The 14,950-nt window shown below is 38.3% G+C and overlaps 1 protein-coding gene across 1 annotated transcript; it reads left to right on the top strand.

Moving 5' to 3' along the window:
• Window positions 1-1,728: 1,728 nt before the first annotated feature.
• Window positions 1,729-14,343, top strand: LOC121445788 (phosphorylase b kinase regulatory subunit alpha, skeletal muscle isoform-like; the record flags this gene model as incomplete). The annotated part of the gene is made up of 7 exons (XM_041647919.1): window positions 1,729-1,837; window positions 3,578-3,722; window positions 6,711-6,789; window positions 7,961-8,130; window positions 10,169-10,345; window positions 11,780-11,871; window positions 14,204-14,343. Coding segments are annotated over exons 1-7 (899 nt in total), but the record flags the coding sequence as incomplete, so codon positions are not given.
• Between the last annotated feature and the right edge of the window lie 607 nt (window positions 14,344-14,950).

The raw sequence follows: 14,950 nt of genomic DNA on the forward strand, positions 1-14,950 counted from the left end.
AGATATAACTGGAGATTATAATGTTAAATGAAATAAGCCAGACTTTGATAAATAATTGCATTTTTTCTCAATTTTATAGAAAATTTTAAAAGATTTAAAATTAAACATAGACTAGGTATATGATTCAAGAATTCTAAGTACATACTCTGAAGGAAATGCAGTGAAGAGGTAGAATAAGTATTATCTTTGTTACTGTACAGTATTGTTCACAGTAGACAAAATGGGAACACTCCAAATTCCCATCAACAATTGAATAGAAAAACAAAGGTGGTATATACATAGGTAGAATATTTGGCCTTAAAAGAGGAAGGAAATTCTAACATGTGCTATGCCATATATGAACTTCAAAGATATTGTGCTGAGTTAAATAAAGCAGTTAGTTTTCAAAGGAAAGATATTTATGATTCTCGTTGAGTAGTCTAATTCATAGACACAAAGTAGAAATTTATTGTTAGATTGAGAGGAGAAGGGAACTAGCAAGTAGAGTTTCGATTGAGAGGAGAAGGGAACTAGCAAGTAGAGTTTCAGTTTGATAAGATGAAGTAGTGATGGCATTTACACGATGATGTATTTAAAGTCACTAAACTGTACTCTTAAAATGATAAATTTTATGTTACACATATTTTTCTGTGATAAAAAAATACTAACAAAGACCAGCATAATGGCTAAACAGGTAAGAACACTTTCCACAAAAGCCTGATGACTTGAGTTTGATCCCAGAAACTCAAAGTGAAAAGAACCAGCTACAAAGGTTGCCCTCTGACCTCCATGTGTGTCATGTCATGAGAATGTGTGCCTGTACACACACACACACACACACACACACACACACACACACACCCTAAGCAATAATAGTTAAAACCTAGTTTTGATATTAATCCCAGAGCAAATGTGTGCTTAATTCAGTGAAACTTGTAATCGAGCATTCTCTAGTCTGCTCCCTTTCAAGTTGAAAAAACTCTGAAAATGTAGCATGTTTAGGGATTGGGGGAATGGCTCAGTTGGTGAAACACTTGTCTCGCCATCATGAGGACCCAAGTTTGGTTCCATGAATAAACATAAGAATGTCAGGAATGGTATGCATGCTTGTAATCCCAGCACTGGGAAGGAAGAGACATGAGGATCCAGGGGCTCACTAGCCAGAACATCTAGCCTAGTTGGTGGACTAGGTTGACGAGAGAATGGACCTCACAAGGAGATGAGTGACATTCCTGAGAATGACACCCAAGGCTTTCCACTGGTCTACATGTGTACTCATACACATATGCATGAAAAGGCAGCGTATCAAAGATAAAGATATCAAATCAAGTACTCATGAAAATATGTCATAGCCAAAAACATATAGTAGGGGTTCTATAAGTACTGACAAGAAAAGATATTCAATGTATTTGTGAGGAAAACATTTTTAGAACAATGTGTATTTTCCCCTTTGGTGATAGGAAAAATGCATGTCAGTGAATGAACAATATACTTATTGTATCTAAAAGTCTATTTAATTTACTTTTACATATATAGTAATATATATAATACATTTAACATAGGTATAGATTGCAAGATAGATTCTAATGTTAAGAAAGCTAGACTGTAAAAGGAAGACACCTTAAACAGAAAGAAATGAGGTAGATGTGTATATATGTATATACATACATTGTGAGTGTCTGTGGAAACCAATATTGCTTTAATCTGTACATTAAGAATATCCTGACCAGTTTTCAATTTTGTGTCAGGATGCAACAGTAGAATGAATCTCAGTGGACGACCCTACAGGTTCATGGGTGTGCTTGGAACATCAAAACTCTATGACATCCGCAAAACAGTCTTCACTTTCACTCCACAGGTGAGTGGCAAAAGCTGCACCATGCATTGAGATGAATCGAAATGAGAGGAGAGAGACTGCAGAAATAAAACATTGGCTGGAATTGGATTAGTCACAGTCTTACAGGGCCTTGCATGTATCAAGTGATTCAATAACTGTTCGCTGAATTGAACTCGCTGCATAGAGCTTTGCCAAGTGACTGCCACTACCAATATTCCCGGGTGTTAAACTGTGATTGGGATTTTCCAAATGTTAAGGTATTTACAGAATTTTCCTTATTTTTCAGAAGTTAAATTAAGACTGTATTTGTCCTTTATGTGTGGAAATACAATCTATTTAACTGCTCAATTAAGTGTTTCCTATTATGAAGGAGCCTTTTCATTTGCATAGAAATCTTCAATGCCCTCTTTTAAAGAAAAATAACAGGATTATTAGGCTGTAATCATATATATTGGTGGCCTGACATTTGTTAGCGACATACATAGATCTAAGATGGATGGCAGTAGCAGTTATTTTCTGGGAAGGAAGCTAGGTACAGTGTCACATGCTTGTAATTCCAGCACTTAGGAGGGTGAGGCAGTGCATTCAGCACCAACAAGGGCCACATGGTTAGCAAGGTTAGTATGAGGTACATAGGAATATTCTGTCTCAACCAAGGGCTGAAGATGAAGCTTAATGGTCAAGTGCTTTCTAAACATGCACAAGTCCTAAGGTTTGATCTCTAGTAGCAAAGTAATTATTTTCTTGAAGGAGAATTTTAATCCTCTATTTGTTATATCCAAAACAGTGCATCTAAGATAGACAAAAGATGAACTTAACCTAGACTCTATTTCTGACTTTTCCATTTGCTAATCAGATGTGTGTGTGTTAGTTCACATACTGCCCCTGAGTCTTACTCTTCATATTAAAAGAAAAACGGCAGCCAGGCGGTGGTGGCGCACGCCTTTAATCCCAGCACTCGGGAGGCAGAGGCAGGCAGATCTCTGTGAGTTCGAGCCCAGCCTGGTCTACAAGAGCTAGTTCCAGGACAGGAACCAAAAGCTACAAAGAAACCCTGTCCTGAAAAATAGAAAGAAAGAAAGAAAGAAAGAAAGAAAGAAAGAAAGAAAGAAAGAAAGAAAGAAAGAAAGAAAGAAAGAAAGAAAGAAAGAAAGAAAGAAAGAAAGAAAGAAAGGAAAGAAAGAAAGACGTCAAGTTGAGAATAGTGGTGTGTGCCTGTAATCTCATAACTCAGGAATTACAGAGCAAGGGCATTATGAGTTCAAAGCGAGCCTAGGCTACATAATAAAAAATTAGGAAGAAAGGGGAGAGGTAGAGGAGGAGCTACTTATACTAGGTGGTTATAGGATTAAATGAAATTATATACTTGAAAAAAATTGTAAGCAGTCACACACTTTAAAAATATCAGAAACTAGCTAGGCAGTGATGGCTGCACACCTCTATCCCAAGCAGTCAGGAGGCAGAGGCAGGCAGATCTCTGAATTCAAGGTCAGTCTGGTCTACAGAGTGAGTTCCAGGACAGCCAGGGCTACACAGAGAAATCTTAGCTCAAAAAAATCCAAAATAAAAAGAAAAAAATATCAGAAATTATTGTTATGCATACCGTTGACCACCACATACTTTGGGAATTATTAGTCATTAAATTTGAGAGTACTGTTTCCTGTGTGACATATATGCTTTATGAATAAGCAGACATTGAAAAATACTATTTGATATTTGTGAGAGAAAATTTTTCTGAATGATTGTTTTTCCTTTTCTCAGTTTATAGATCAGCAACAGTTCTACCTGGCTCTGGACAACCAGATGATAGTAGAAATGCTTAGAACAGATCTGTCCTACCTCTGTAGCCGCTGGAGGATGACAGGCCAGCCCACCATCACTTTCCCCATCTCACACACCATGCTTGGTAAGAGAATGAGTGAAGGAAGTTATGTGTGTAGTCCTTCAGTGTCGCACTGCAGAGCAGTACTTACCAGCTTAGCTTTTGTGTCAGACAATTTTCTAAGCTCTGGACACACAGGGTGATAGACAAGTAAGGTTTCTGTTCTATTTAAGTTTATGTTTTAGGAGGTGAAGACAGATGATAAATATGAAATAAATGGATGCATAAGAATATTTCATATGGTTTGAGAGCCACAGTGTAAAAACGGAGCAAAGACTAGCTTTAGGTAATTGATTTCTGAGTTAATTTTCCAAAAGTTATATTCTACAATTGTTTTTAAAGAGAATGCTACTACATCCTGCATCTGTTTTATCCCAGTGGAGCATCACAATTTATAGGAAAGTTCCCAAGCTTCTCCTTCCAAAGCCCATCTTACTGAAGGAGTCGCATTTAGGCGGAGAAAATGCAAAAGCTTTTGGGTTGTATTAGGACCAGGGAGAGCTGCTTCCTCACAAGGAAAGGCTTTGTTGTTCTGAGTTCTGCTGCTTTCTTTCTGTGTCTCTGCTGTTGCTTCCAAAGTTCTGTGTGTACTGCCAAAGTGCATAGAATTCCTTTTCATGAAAAAGAACCTTTGATCATTAGTCATTCAAAATCCAGACAGACTGGTAGGAAATTTGGTCACATCTGAAAAGGGCTACAAAATAGCAGGAGCTGAGAAAGTAGGGTAGTCTTTGTTCTTTTTAACAAGTGCGCATTTAAAACTAATGTATTCGCATAATTGTCTTGAGATAGTTACAGTTTAATTTAGAAGGCAAAGTTAATAGATAATAATAATAGAAAACAAATTCAAGATAGTACATTAAGTACTAAAGCACTGAAAGCTATCATGGTGCCTAAGAAAAAAGTTCAGCTGATGTAGAACTTAGGCTTTCAGATTTTCTTTTCTCGGTTTTTGTTTTTAACAAGATTTTTACACATTGAGCCATCTCACTTACCCTGTTGGTTTCTGAGACTGGATCTTATCTATGCAGGAGGAGTTTTTCATCTAAACAACTGATCAGCTCTGACCCACCAGCTGCTCCCCAAATAACCACACAGAGACTTATTATTAATTATAAATGCTTGGTTGATAGCTCAGTTTGTTACTAGCTAACTCTCACATCTTAAATTAACCCATATTTCTTATCAGTGCTCTGCCACATGCTCGGTACCTTTCCTCAGTACGGCAAGTTCACCTGCTTCCTCCACCCTCCTTCTTCCCAGCATTCTCTCTGCCCCTAAAATCCTACCTAGCTATCAACCAGTCAGCTTTTTATTAACAATGAGAGCAATACATCTTCACAGTACACAGAAGGATTATTGAACAGCTTGTATAGCCTAAGCTCTCTTCAAACTTGATATATAGCTAAGGTTGCCTTTGGACTCCTGATCTTCCTGCCTCTGTCTCCCAAGTACTGAGATTACATATGTTTACTACTATGTATGACTTTTATTTGTTTTTGTTATTACTTTGTTTTGTGTTTTTGAAGCAAAGTCTCACAGTATAGCCCAGGCTATTGTGGAATTCATTATGTACATGAGCCTGACTTTAAACTCATGGCCCTCCTGCCTCTGCCTCCAGAGTGTTATTAGAAAGAACAAATTAGAAAAGGCAAATCTCAAGACTATCATCAGTTTAATATAAAAACCAGATAATCATCATCCTTCTAGAGGATTTTACACACACACACGACTCATTATGAGTAATACCATCTGTACTGACTGGTTTTGTGTGTCAAACTGACAAACTAGAATCATCAGAGGAAGGTGCCTCAGTTGAGGAAATGCTTCCATCCTTAAGGCATTTTCTCAATTAGTGATCAATGGGGGAGGGCCAAGCCCATTGTTGGTGGTACTATCCCTGGTATAGTGGTCTTGGGTTCTATAAGAAAGTAGGCTGAACAAGTCATGGAGAGCAAGACTAGTAAGTAGCTGTCCTCCATGGGCTCTGCATCAGCTCCTGCTTCCAGAAGCCTTCCCTGTTTTGAGTTCCTGTCCTGACTTCCTTCAGTGATGAACAGCAATGTTGAAATGTAAGCCAAATAAGCCCTTTCCTCCCCAACTTGCTTTTCAGTTATGGTGTTTTGTTGCAGCGATAGAAACCCTAACTAAGACATTGTCTGTGAGATGCTTATCATAATGCTAATCCCAATGGTTCAAGGAGAAAAACCACTAACCATAATCATCAATGACCAAATTAATTAAAGCAAGCAATTAATTAAAGCAAGCTTTTTTAACTCATGTACATAGGCTGCCTCCCCCTATGGTAGCGTTCAAGAGGTCAGCCTTGGACATGGGTAAGATAAGAATTTTTATAGTTCAGGGGTTGGTGGTTTCCAGAAGGGGTATTTGGCAGGCTAATAGGTAGGGTTACAGAAGCAGCATTATAAAGCAGTCATAACAACATAGTCATAACAACCCTTTGAAACAAAGGTAAGGTTGCAGGATGGTCATAAAAACTTTTTGAAGACAGACCGTAGTGAAATACACCTTTAATCCCAGCACTTGGGAGGCAAAGGCAGGCAAATCTCTTGAGTTCAAGGTTCCATGACAGCCAAGACTACACAGAGAAAACCTGTCTCAAAAAGGAAAACAAATAAACAAACAAAACTAACATTTTGAAACAAAGACATGTTAAGTGAGTCATAGCCCAATCCTTGAGAAACAGAGACTTAGTCATAAACAGGAATGAACCTAGTTTCAAGCCTAACATTTGATAAATAGTTGATGTTGTTAAAAGTGCTGGTTACTTGTGATTAACAAGATAATGCCTTTGAAGAACTTAATCGTTACCATTTGCCCAGTCTCCAGTGATGTTGCTCTTCACATTAATCATCGAAGCACAGGACGGTCAGTGAGGAGTATCTCATTTGTGGTACTCCCAGTACAAAGTTGGTTTGAAATGTTTGAAACACTTCCCCTAGTTCTCAGTTAAAACAACAAAATATGTTTTTAAAATCTTTTACTTTTAAGAGGAAGATGGAACCAGCTTGAATTCAAGTATTCTGGCAGCACTCCGAAAAATGCAGGATGGCTATTTTGGTGGGGCAAGGTAAGTGAGCTAGGGGAGATGTAGCACAGGAAACTATAAATAATGCTTGAGCACTGCTTAGCATATGAGAAAGTCAAATTTAGATTCAAACCAATGCTGAAATAGCACACACAATTATAAGAATTCACTGTACTTTCTCAAGATATCATCTCAGCAGGCACATGAGTGTCCGCTTCCATTGATTCTTGGAAGGAAGACTATTCCTGAGTTGTAAAATAGCCTTCTAGAAATTTGTTTGTCTGTATAAACACATAAGCCAAGGCCCATTTTGACAGTGTTTCTATTATTCGGTGTACATCTGTAATTGGAATTCTTATATATAAAAATTAACTTATTTTGTGGTTTATTATTAATATATTCTTTGGGGTCTTATTTTATTCAATATATCATGACCCATTTCTGTCATTATTTCTTTCATTTTTCAAATTATCAAGATCTGGCCATTGGTAGCTCCTTTAAACTGGCTTCTTTAGAAAATTAATACTACTAATTTCATTTGAAGTTTTGTAATTGGCTTATTAAGTAGAGAATGATATAGTTCAACTTAATTTATTACAACATATAAAAATGTCAAATATTGTCTATGTCTAAAATTGTCTTTTGATGGTATTTTTAAATTTTTTGAGATTTCTTTTTATTTGTATTCTATATATATATATATATATATATATATATATATATATATGAGAATTTTGCCTGAATGTACAATGCATGCCTGATTCCCACAGAGGCCAGAAGAGAGTATCAGATCCCCTTGAAATGGAGTTATAGATGATTCTGAGCTGCCATCTGGGTGCTGGAAATTGAGCCCAGGTCCTCTGCAAGAGCAACCAGAGCTCTAAACCACTTAGCAGTCTTTCTAGCCCCGATGGTATTTTTTTAAAAAATAATGTGATAGATTTGTGTGATTTATCTTCATTCTCTATCCACTTCTCTCATAACTAATGCAGTTTTTTACCAGATATTCAACATAGTGTACAGCAATAAAAGAGAATACAACTATTCTGTTGGAGGATTGTGAACTCGAATTAGTGGTCTTTCTTTAAAAATCTTGTCCCTAACATGTTGAAACATGTAAAGCATTCTTTTATTGACAATTATGACTCATTTGTATATCCTTTAAAAAGATATTTCCTGATTTGCTGTTTTCTATCTACCCTATAATTATAAGGATCCAGACAGGTAAATTGTCAGAGTTTTTGACAACATCTTGCTGCACACACTTAAGCTTCATGGACCCTGGACCTGAGGGTAAGCTGTACAATGAAGATTATGATGAAGACTATGATGAGCTGGAATCTGGCAACTGGATGATGGATAGCTATGATTCAACAAGTAATGGTAAGGAGGCCTTAAACACCACTGGTTGACCAGACAAGAATACGAGTGATTGTTTAGCTTCATCATTAATAACTGATGTTTCCAACAATCTCATAGTGTGCCATCCTCAGTCCTCTTTAATACATGTAGATTTCTACTTTTGTTTTGCTTCACTTTTCTTCCCTCTACTGCTCTTTGGTTTCTGGTTTAATATCTCTGTGGTGACTGACTGTAGAGTATGAGGTTAGGCAATGCCTTACCAAGATTAGGGAAGATTTCCTTCTTGAGTTTTTGAGGTAGCTGGTAATTTGAAATAGGAAGAAACAATGATAAGTAAAATATTTAATCAATAGTGCAGTTGAAAACATACATATACAAATATATGTATATCTTATATTTGACATTAAAAGATGAAATTTGGTTAGAGTTATGTTTAAAGTTTCACATAACTCAAGGACTTATATTTTACATAATATTAGAGACATGTCTTGATATCTCTGTACTTTGAAAAAGCCTGTTCAGAATGCCTGTCACTATTATGTGACAAATGCGATGAATAATGTACATAATTCATGCTAACGATACAAACATGGTGCCATGAGAATGCATTCTGATAGCATGGATTTAAAATGACTAGGAAACACTGACTGCAGTGCACAAGTACTGACCTTTGCAAGACAAAAATTACATTGTTTGAGTCTTCAAAAGAGAATGGTCGATAAGAGAATGGTTCTTCTAACTATCTAAATCTTGGTGAACTGTTTTTTGTTGTCTGGGTATTTGACTGTTGTCTACCATAAGATACTAACAAGCATAATCTCATAGAATAAGTACTGTTTTTTGTTAGGGCTCAACATTTACTCTATATTCTTCTTTATTTGCATAGTATTTCTTTTTGTATAAAGCATTTTGATAATTAAATATAACCGATATCCCTCTATTCAAGTATCTGGATTATATTCATAGTTAAAATATCTGTCACTAGGATACCATTGAATTTGAGTTTGATTCTTAGAGCTCTACTAGTTCCCATTGGTCATACCAGATCACAGAGGGACTTCTAAAGAGGTCACTGAAGATTGTCCAGCACCAAATGATGCATGACAGACAGACAGCTTTGGTTCCAATCCCAGCACTTCCCTAACTGTAAACATAATAAATGTTCATTTTAAAGTGTGACATTTCCATTATCTGTATAACAATATGATTTAAGTGTGTCCAACTTGGTAGATGATGTCATCATCTACCAAGTTCATGTTCAAGAACCATGCAATAGTAGAGTTTTTTAAAACCTCATGTTTTGAGTAAGTTCATGATTTTGTTTGAGGCCTTATCATAGTTATCCTTGGCTACATGTGACCCACAAGCCATGGGGCTAAATGTACCTAGATGATACACGGGAGAGGGTGAGCCCAAGAGAAGGGAGACAATATGTACTTTCTGCAACAATTCTCAATGTCCAGGACACTGCCTGTTCCATAGTAACAACACATATTTGGAGGATAAATAAATAAATAAGATGTCTAAAAGGCAATTTGTGACCAATAGTCCTTAGCCAACGGCATGCAAATATGCTTTTCTTGTTAGTGATTAGTACTAGTGTTTGTAGACTCTTTTTAGAACTAACTCATTATTTGGTGGAAGATTTTTTTGCCCTTCCATGGCCTTTCTCCGGAAAAGTCTCTTTCTATTAGTTGAAAGGGCCTATCCTTCCAATGTTGTCTCCCTTCTGCCACCCCTGCCATCACACACATAGAAATTATGAAATACTTGCTCTGCTTATTCTAGAACAAACTCATACATTTAGCTTTCAGTAACTTTACCTGTGTCTCAGCAAAATTGAAGAGCAGGTGGATCCTGGTAAATGGCTGTAGACTCTAAATCTTAATCTATGAGGTTATACAATTGTCTCAAGGATTTTTTTTCCCCATGAGTCAAGAACAGCCTTCCTCTGAGATGGTGTTTTAGGTATAAGAGCCACTCATTCTGACTACTAGGGTAGATTTTGAAGTAACTATGTTTGTTTTTGTTTCTTCCCTTTCCCCAACTAACCTTGCAGCTCGCTGTGGTGATGAAGTTGCTCGTTACTTAGACCACCTTTTGGCACACACTGTTCCCCATCCTAAACTAGCTCCTACCTCACAGAAGGGAGGGCTAGATCGGTTCCGAGCTGCTGTGCAAACAACTTGCGACTTAATGTCCTTGGTGACCAAGGCCAAGGAGCTGCATGTACAGAGTGAGTAATGCCATTACTCCCTAGTGTCAAACACAGATGCCATGAAGCCCATGATGGAGACAGGATCATGGTTTTGTTCACTGCTTTGTTCCCAGCCTCTTGGGCAGCACCTAGAATATAGTAGGCACTCAAATCCTTATGAAATCAATGAATACTATATAATCGTGATATGGATACTGTCATATAGTCTGGTTTGACCAAGAAAACAGCAAGACACAGAACAAGAGAACATACTCAGTTTTAATATAGAAGTAAAATGTAGAAGAGCATTTCTCATTTGGAAAATTACTTCTTTGAGGGTAATTTAGAATTTCTATTATAAAACAGGGTAGACAGAAGCAGAGACTGATATAAACTACAACTGGATTCCCCTTTATGCCCACTCTAACTGTGCATCCAGTTGTTCTAGCCATGTAGATCTCAAATATAATACTCATTCTTCACAACATCGCCACAGTTCTCTCCATAACCAGTACCTTCCTTTAGTAATGTTTTCATTGGAAGGTATCTTTTGTATGTTACAAAAGTAGCCATGGTTCCTAAGACTTCAGTATCTCTGTGGTTGCTATATGTGGAGGGAGAGAAGGGCTCCTAAGCCACACCTAGATAACCTGAATGTTACATTATCCAGAGGATGAGAATGGTTGTCATGCATGCTCCTGCTACCTAAATTTTTATTGACCATTACTAACCAGATACTAAATGTGAGCACTGTTTAACATTGAGATGAAGGAATTAGGATACCCTTTGGTTGTGTTCCAGCTAGAAAGAGTTTATGCAACGACATGAACTTATGTTCATTAAATTGCATTTATCATTTGTAAATCAGGAAATCAGAATTCGATTCCTAGCATTGCTATTTACTTACTTGACCAGTTATTTGAGCTCTGTATCGTCTCTGTGTAAAATGCTGAAAATGAAGTGCAGGTCTCTCCTTAGAGGTTATGGTAAGTATTTCTACTATGTAAGTAAAACATCTTAGAAACATCTCAAAGTTGATCAACCACTACATGTTTTTTGAGTCTCTAGATAGAATCATCCAGTCACAGCCTCTGGAAATCAAATATTTGCCTAGAAAATCCCAGAAAAAGTAAAATGTAACTGAGTTATTCCTTTTAGGTGTTTTTATGTATTTATATGAAAATACTAGTGATAGCATCATTGTGATAGTGATCCTATTAATAAATATAATATCTTATATGTCTAGTTGATGGTACAATTACAGAAAATCCTTTCAAAAATATAAAAATATGCATTAATTGGATATTTAAAAACTTATCTAATAGCCACATTTCTTTTTATTTGTATCATTGAAGGAAACTTTCGTCATTCTTGTTCTGTAAAGAACTGATCCACATGTTACCGTATTGCTAAGTCAACCATGTGTTTTATGTTTCCTACTTAACTTTTTCCATAAATGTCAACTTCCTGCAGATGTTCACATGTACCTTCCTACAAAGTTATTTCAGCCTTCTCGCCCTTCATTCAATTTACTTGACTCGCCTCAGTCTCCACAAGATAACCAGGTAACTGTGCATTTCTGTCAGCTTTTTGTAAAAATCTGGCATCTTTTTTTTTTCTTTTTTTATTGATTCTTTGGGAATTTTACATCATTCATTCCAATCCCACTCATTTCTCAGTTCTTCCATATCTGCCCTCCACCCTTATAACCTTCCCCACAAAAGAAAAAGCAGCAAAAAAATACAAAGCAAAACCTCTGGCCAAGCCCTCTGGGAAACCACCTGTTCCTCCATCAGTTGCAGCCTTCTCTCATACCACTCACAGCTGTGGCATCTCCAGTTCTACAGCCCATGCACCACCTCACTCCGCTGTGTCTTTCCTGCCTCTCCACATGTCTTCATCATAGTGGCATCGGAAGCTGTGGTGTGTCACGTAGTACACCCTTTTGCCCCAATAGCTTTACTTGCAAATGTGCATGCAGTGAGTCATTGGTCAAGTTCAAGGCCTCTGGCTTCTGGTATATCATCAATACTGGACCCTCACCAAGACTTGTCTCAGATATCTGGCTGTTGTCCAGAGTTGTGGAGATCCTATGGCTTTGGGTCTGCAGACCAGTCCCTTCACATACTCCAGCAGCTCATAGATGTGGCAGATGTTGGGGTGGGCCAACTCAAGGTCCTGGATCTGGGCCTGGGTGATAGCTCTCCTGTGCCCGTGCATTTGGGGCCATCTCTCTTACACCACCCCAGTGAAGGGCAGGCCAGCTCAGCACAGTACTTGGACATCAACATGGCTTCAGGCAGAAGCCCAGACCAAAGATATCTGCATGGCCTTTGGTGGTAACCTATGCCTCAGACATTAAGCAGACACTGCCAAGGTAGGACCACAAACCCAGACATGGCCCCCAAGCAGTATCACAGCCCTTGACCCTCAAAATGGCTTCAGGCAGCAGTACAGGGCACAGTTATTCGCTTGGCCCTTGAAGGTAACACAGGTCACAGGCATCAACACAGACCCCAGCTGCAGTAGGACCATGGACCCAGAGGTCTGGATATCACCATGGCCTCAGGTAGAAGCACAGACCAATCAGATCAGTTTGACACCCCACCACCACATACACCCAGAGACATGAGTATGGCCCCAGGCGCCAGCCTAAACTACAGACATCCCTCAGTGGTAATACAAGGCCACAGATAGACCCCAGCTACTGTAGGCCAATAGACTCAGACATGGCCCTTAGTGGCAACCAGGCATCACCATGGCCTTGGGTGGTTGTACAGGCTTCTCATATCAGCCTGTTCCTCACCACTGTCCTGTCTCCAGCTCCACCTCTCTCCACAGCACACAAACCACTCAGCTTCTCTTCCATCTCTCCATCATTTACTCTCTCTCTCTCTCTTTCTCTCTCTCTCTCTCTCTCTCTCTCTCTCTCTCTCTCTCTCTCTCTCTCTCTCTCTCTCTCTCTCTCTCTCTCTCTCTCCTCTCCCCATTTCATATTTGTTCATTGTAGGGCCCAGATGGGCAGGCACTTGGGTGTTTTCTGGCCTGCCCCAGGGCCTTGGGGCCAGGACAGGTGTTTCAAACTCTGCCATCTTTAAGGAAAGTAAGAAAACTAGTCACTATGGTTTCTGATGTGTCTTAGTTTGCTGCAACAAAACACCATGACCAAAAAGCAAGTTGGGGAGAAAAGGGTTTATTCAGCTTACACTTCCACACTGCTGTTCATCATTGAAGGAAATCGGGACAGGAACTCAAACAGGACAGGACCCTGGAGGCAGAAGCTGATGCAGAGGCCATGGAGGAGGCTGCTTACTGCCTTGCTCAGCCTGTTTTCTTCTAGAACCCAGGACCACCAGCCTGAGCATGACCCTACCCACATGGGATGGGCCCTCCCTCATCAGTCACCAATTGAGAAAAAGGCCTACAGCTGGATCTTGTGGAGGTATTACCTCAACTGAGGCTCCTTCCTCCCTGATGACTCTCATTTGTGTCAAGTTGACCCAAAACCAGCCAGTACATGGTATTAAACAAAACACTATCAAATAAAGATATATGTCTTTTTAAGTTTATTCTTAATGTAAACTTAGAAAACTACTTTTCTGTATCTTAGGGCTTGGTGGTCTTGCTGTTTTGGCTTTGCTTTTTATCAGCATTTTGGGAAAAACATTGTGAGGCAGAACCTCAAGTAACTTACTGTGTAGATGAGAATGGTCTTGAACCCTGACCCTGTTGCCTTAACCTCCCAAATGCTCGGGTTACAGGTGTACACTACCACATCTGACCAGCATTAGAAAATACTTGTGGAAAAGATTTAGAGGTGGAAAGATAATTTATTCTAGGTCATCATCTAGTTAAGCACTGTTAACTTCGTCCCTTTTATCATTTCTTATTCCAAAGGTTCCTTCTGTTCGTGTAGAGGTACATCTTCCTAGAGACAAATCTGGGGAAGTGGACTTCCAGTCGCTGGTTTCACAGTTGAAGGAGACTTCAAGCTTACAAGAGCAAGCTGATATACTCTACATGCTGTACTCAATGAAGTAAGTGATGGATATTATTGGTATACATTAATGCACATATTGTGAGGAAGTATAGCATGTTAGTCAGCTTTCTCTCTTATAACAAATGCCTGCGACAGTTTATTAAAAGAAAAGGTTCACTTTTGAGCTCAAAATGTTCCTTATTTTAATATGCTTTGTAATTGTTTATTTTATATGTATGAGTATTTTGCTTGCATTATTGCTGTGCACTCCAAAGCTTGAAGAGAGTGTTAGATCCCTTGGAACTGGAGTTACAGATGGTTGTGTGCCACCATGTTGGTGCTGGGAATTGAACCCTGGTCCTCTGGAAGAGCAGCCAAATGCTTGTTACTACTGAGCAAACTCTGTAGCCACTAATATTAGTATTTAATAGAAAAGTATATTGATATATAACAGTATTCATTTTGCTGGTTTTTTTTCTGCTTCAAACTCATTTTTAACATAGTTCAAAATTTTTTTTTTGTTGGTAAGAGAGAATACAATAAAGGATGTAAGTCTGTATTTTCCTCTAATGAAAGGTCATGTTTCTACTCATGTTTAGTAGAGTTTGTACTATATTAGACACCTAGTTATCCTTAATTATTATTTAAGGGTAAAAGGTATAAAA

The sequence above is a fragment of the Microtus oregoni genome, unplaced genomic scaffold (assembly GCF_018167655.1).
Source record: "Microtus oregoni isolate MIOR12 unplaced genomic scaffold, Mior012 000641F_ref0000444, whole genome shotgun sequence".
NCBI classification, from domain to species: Eukaryota; Metazoa; Chordata; class Mammalia; order Rodentia; family Cricetidae; genus Microtus; species Microtus oregoni.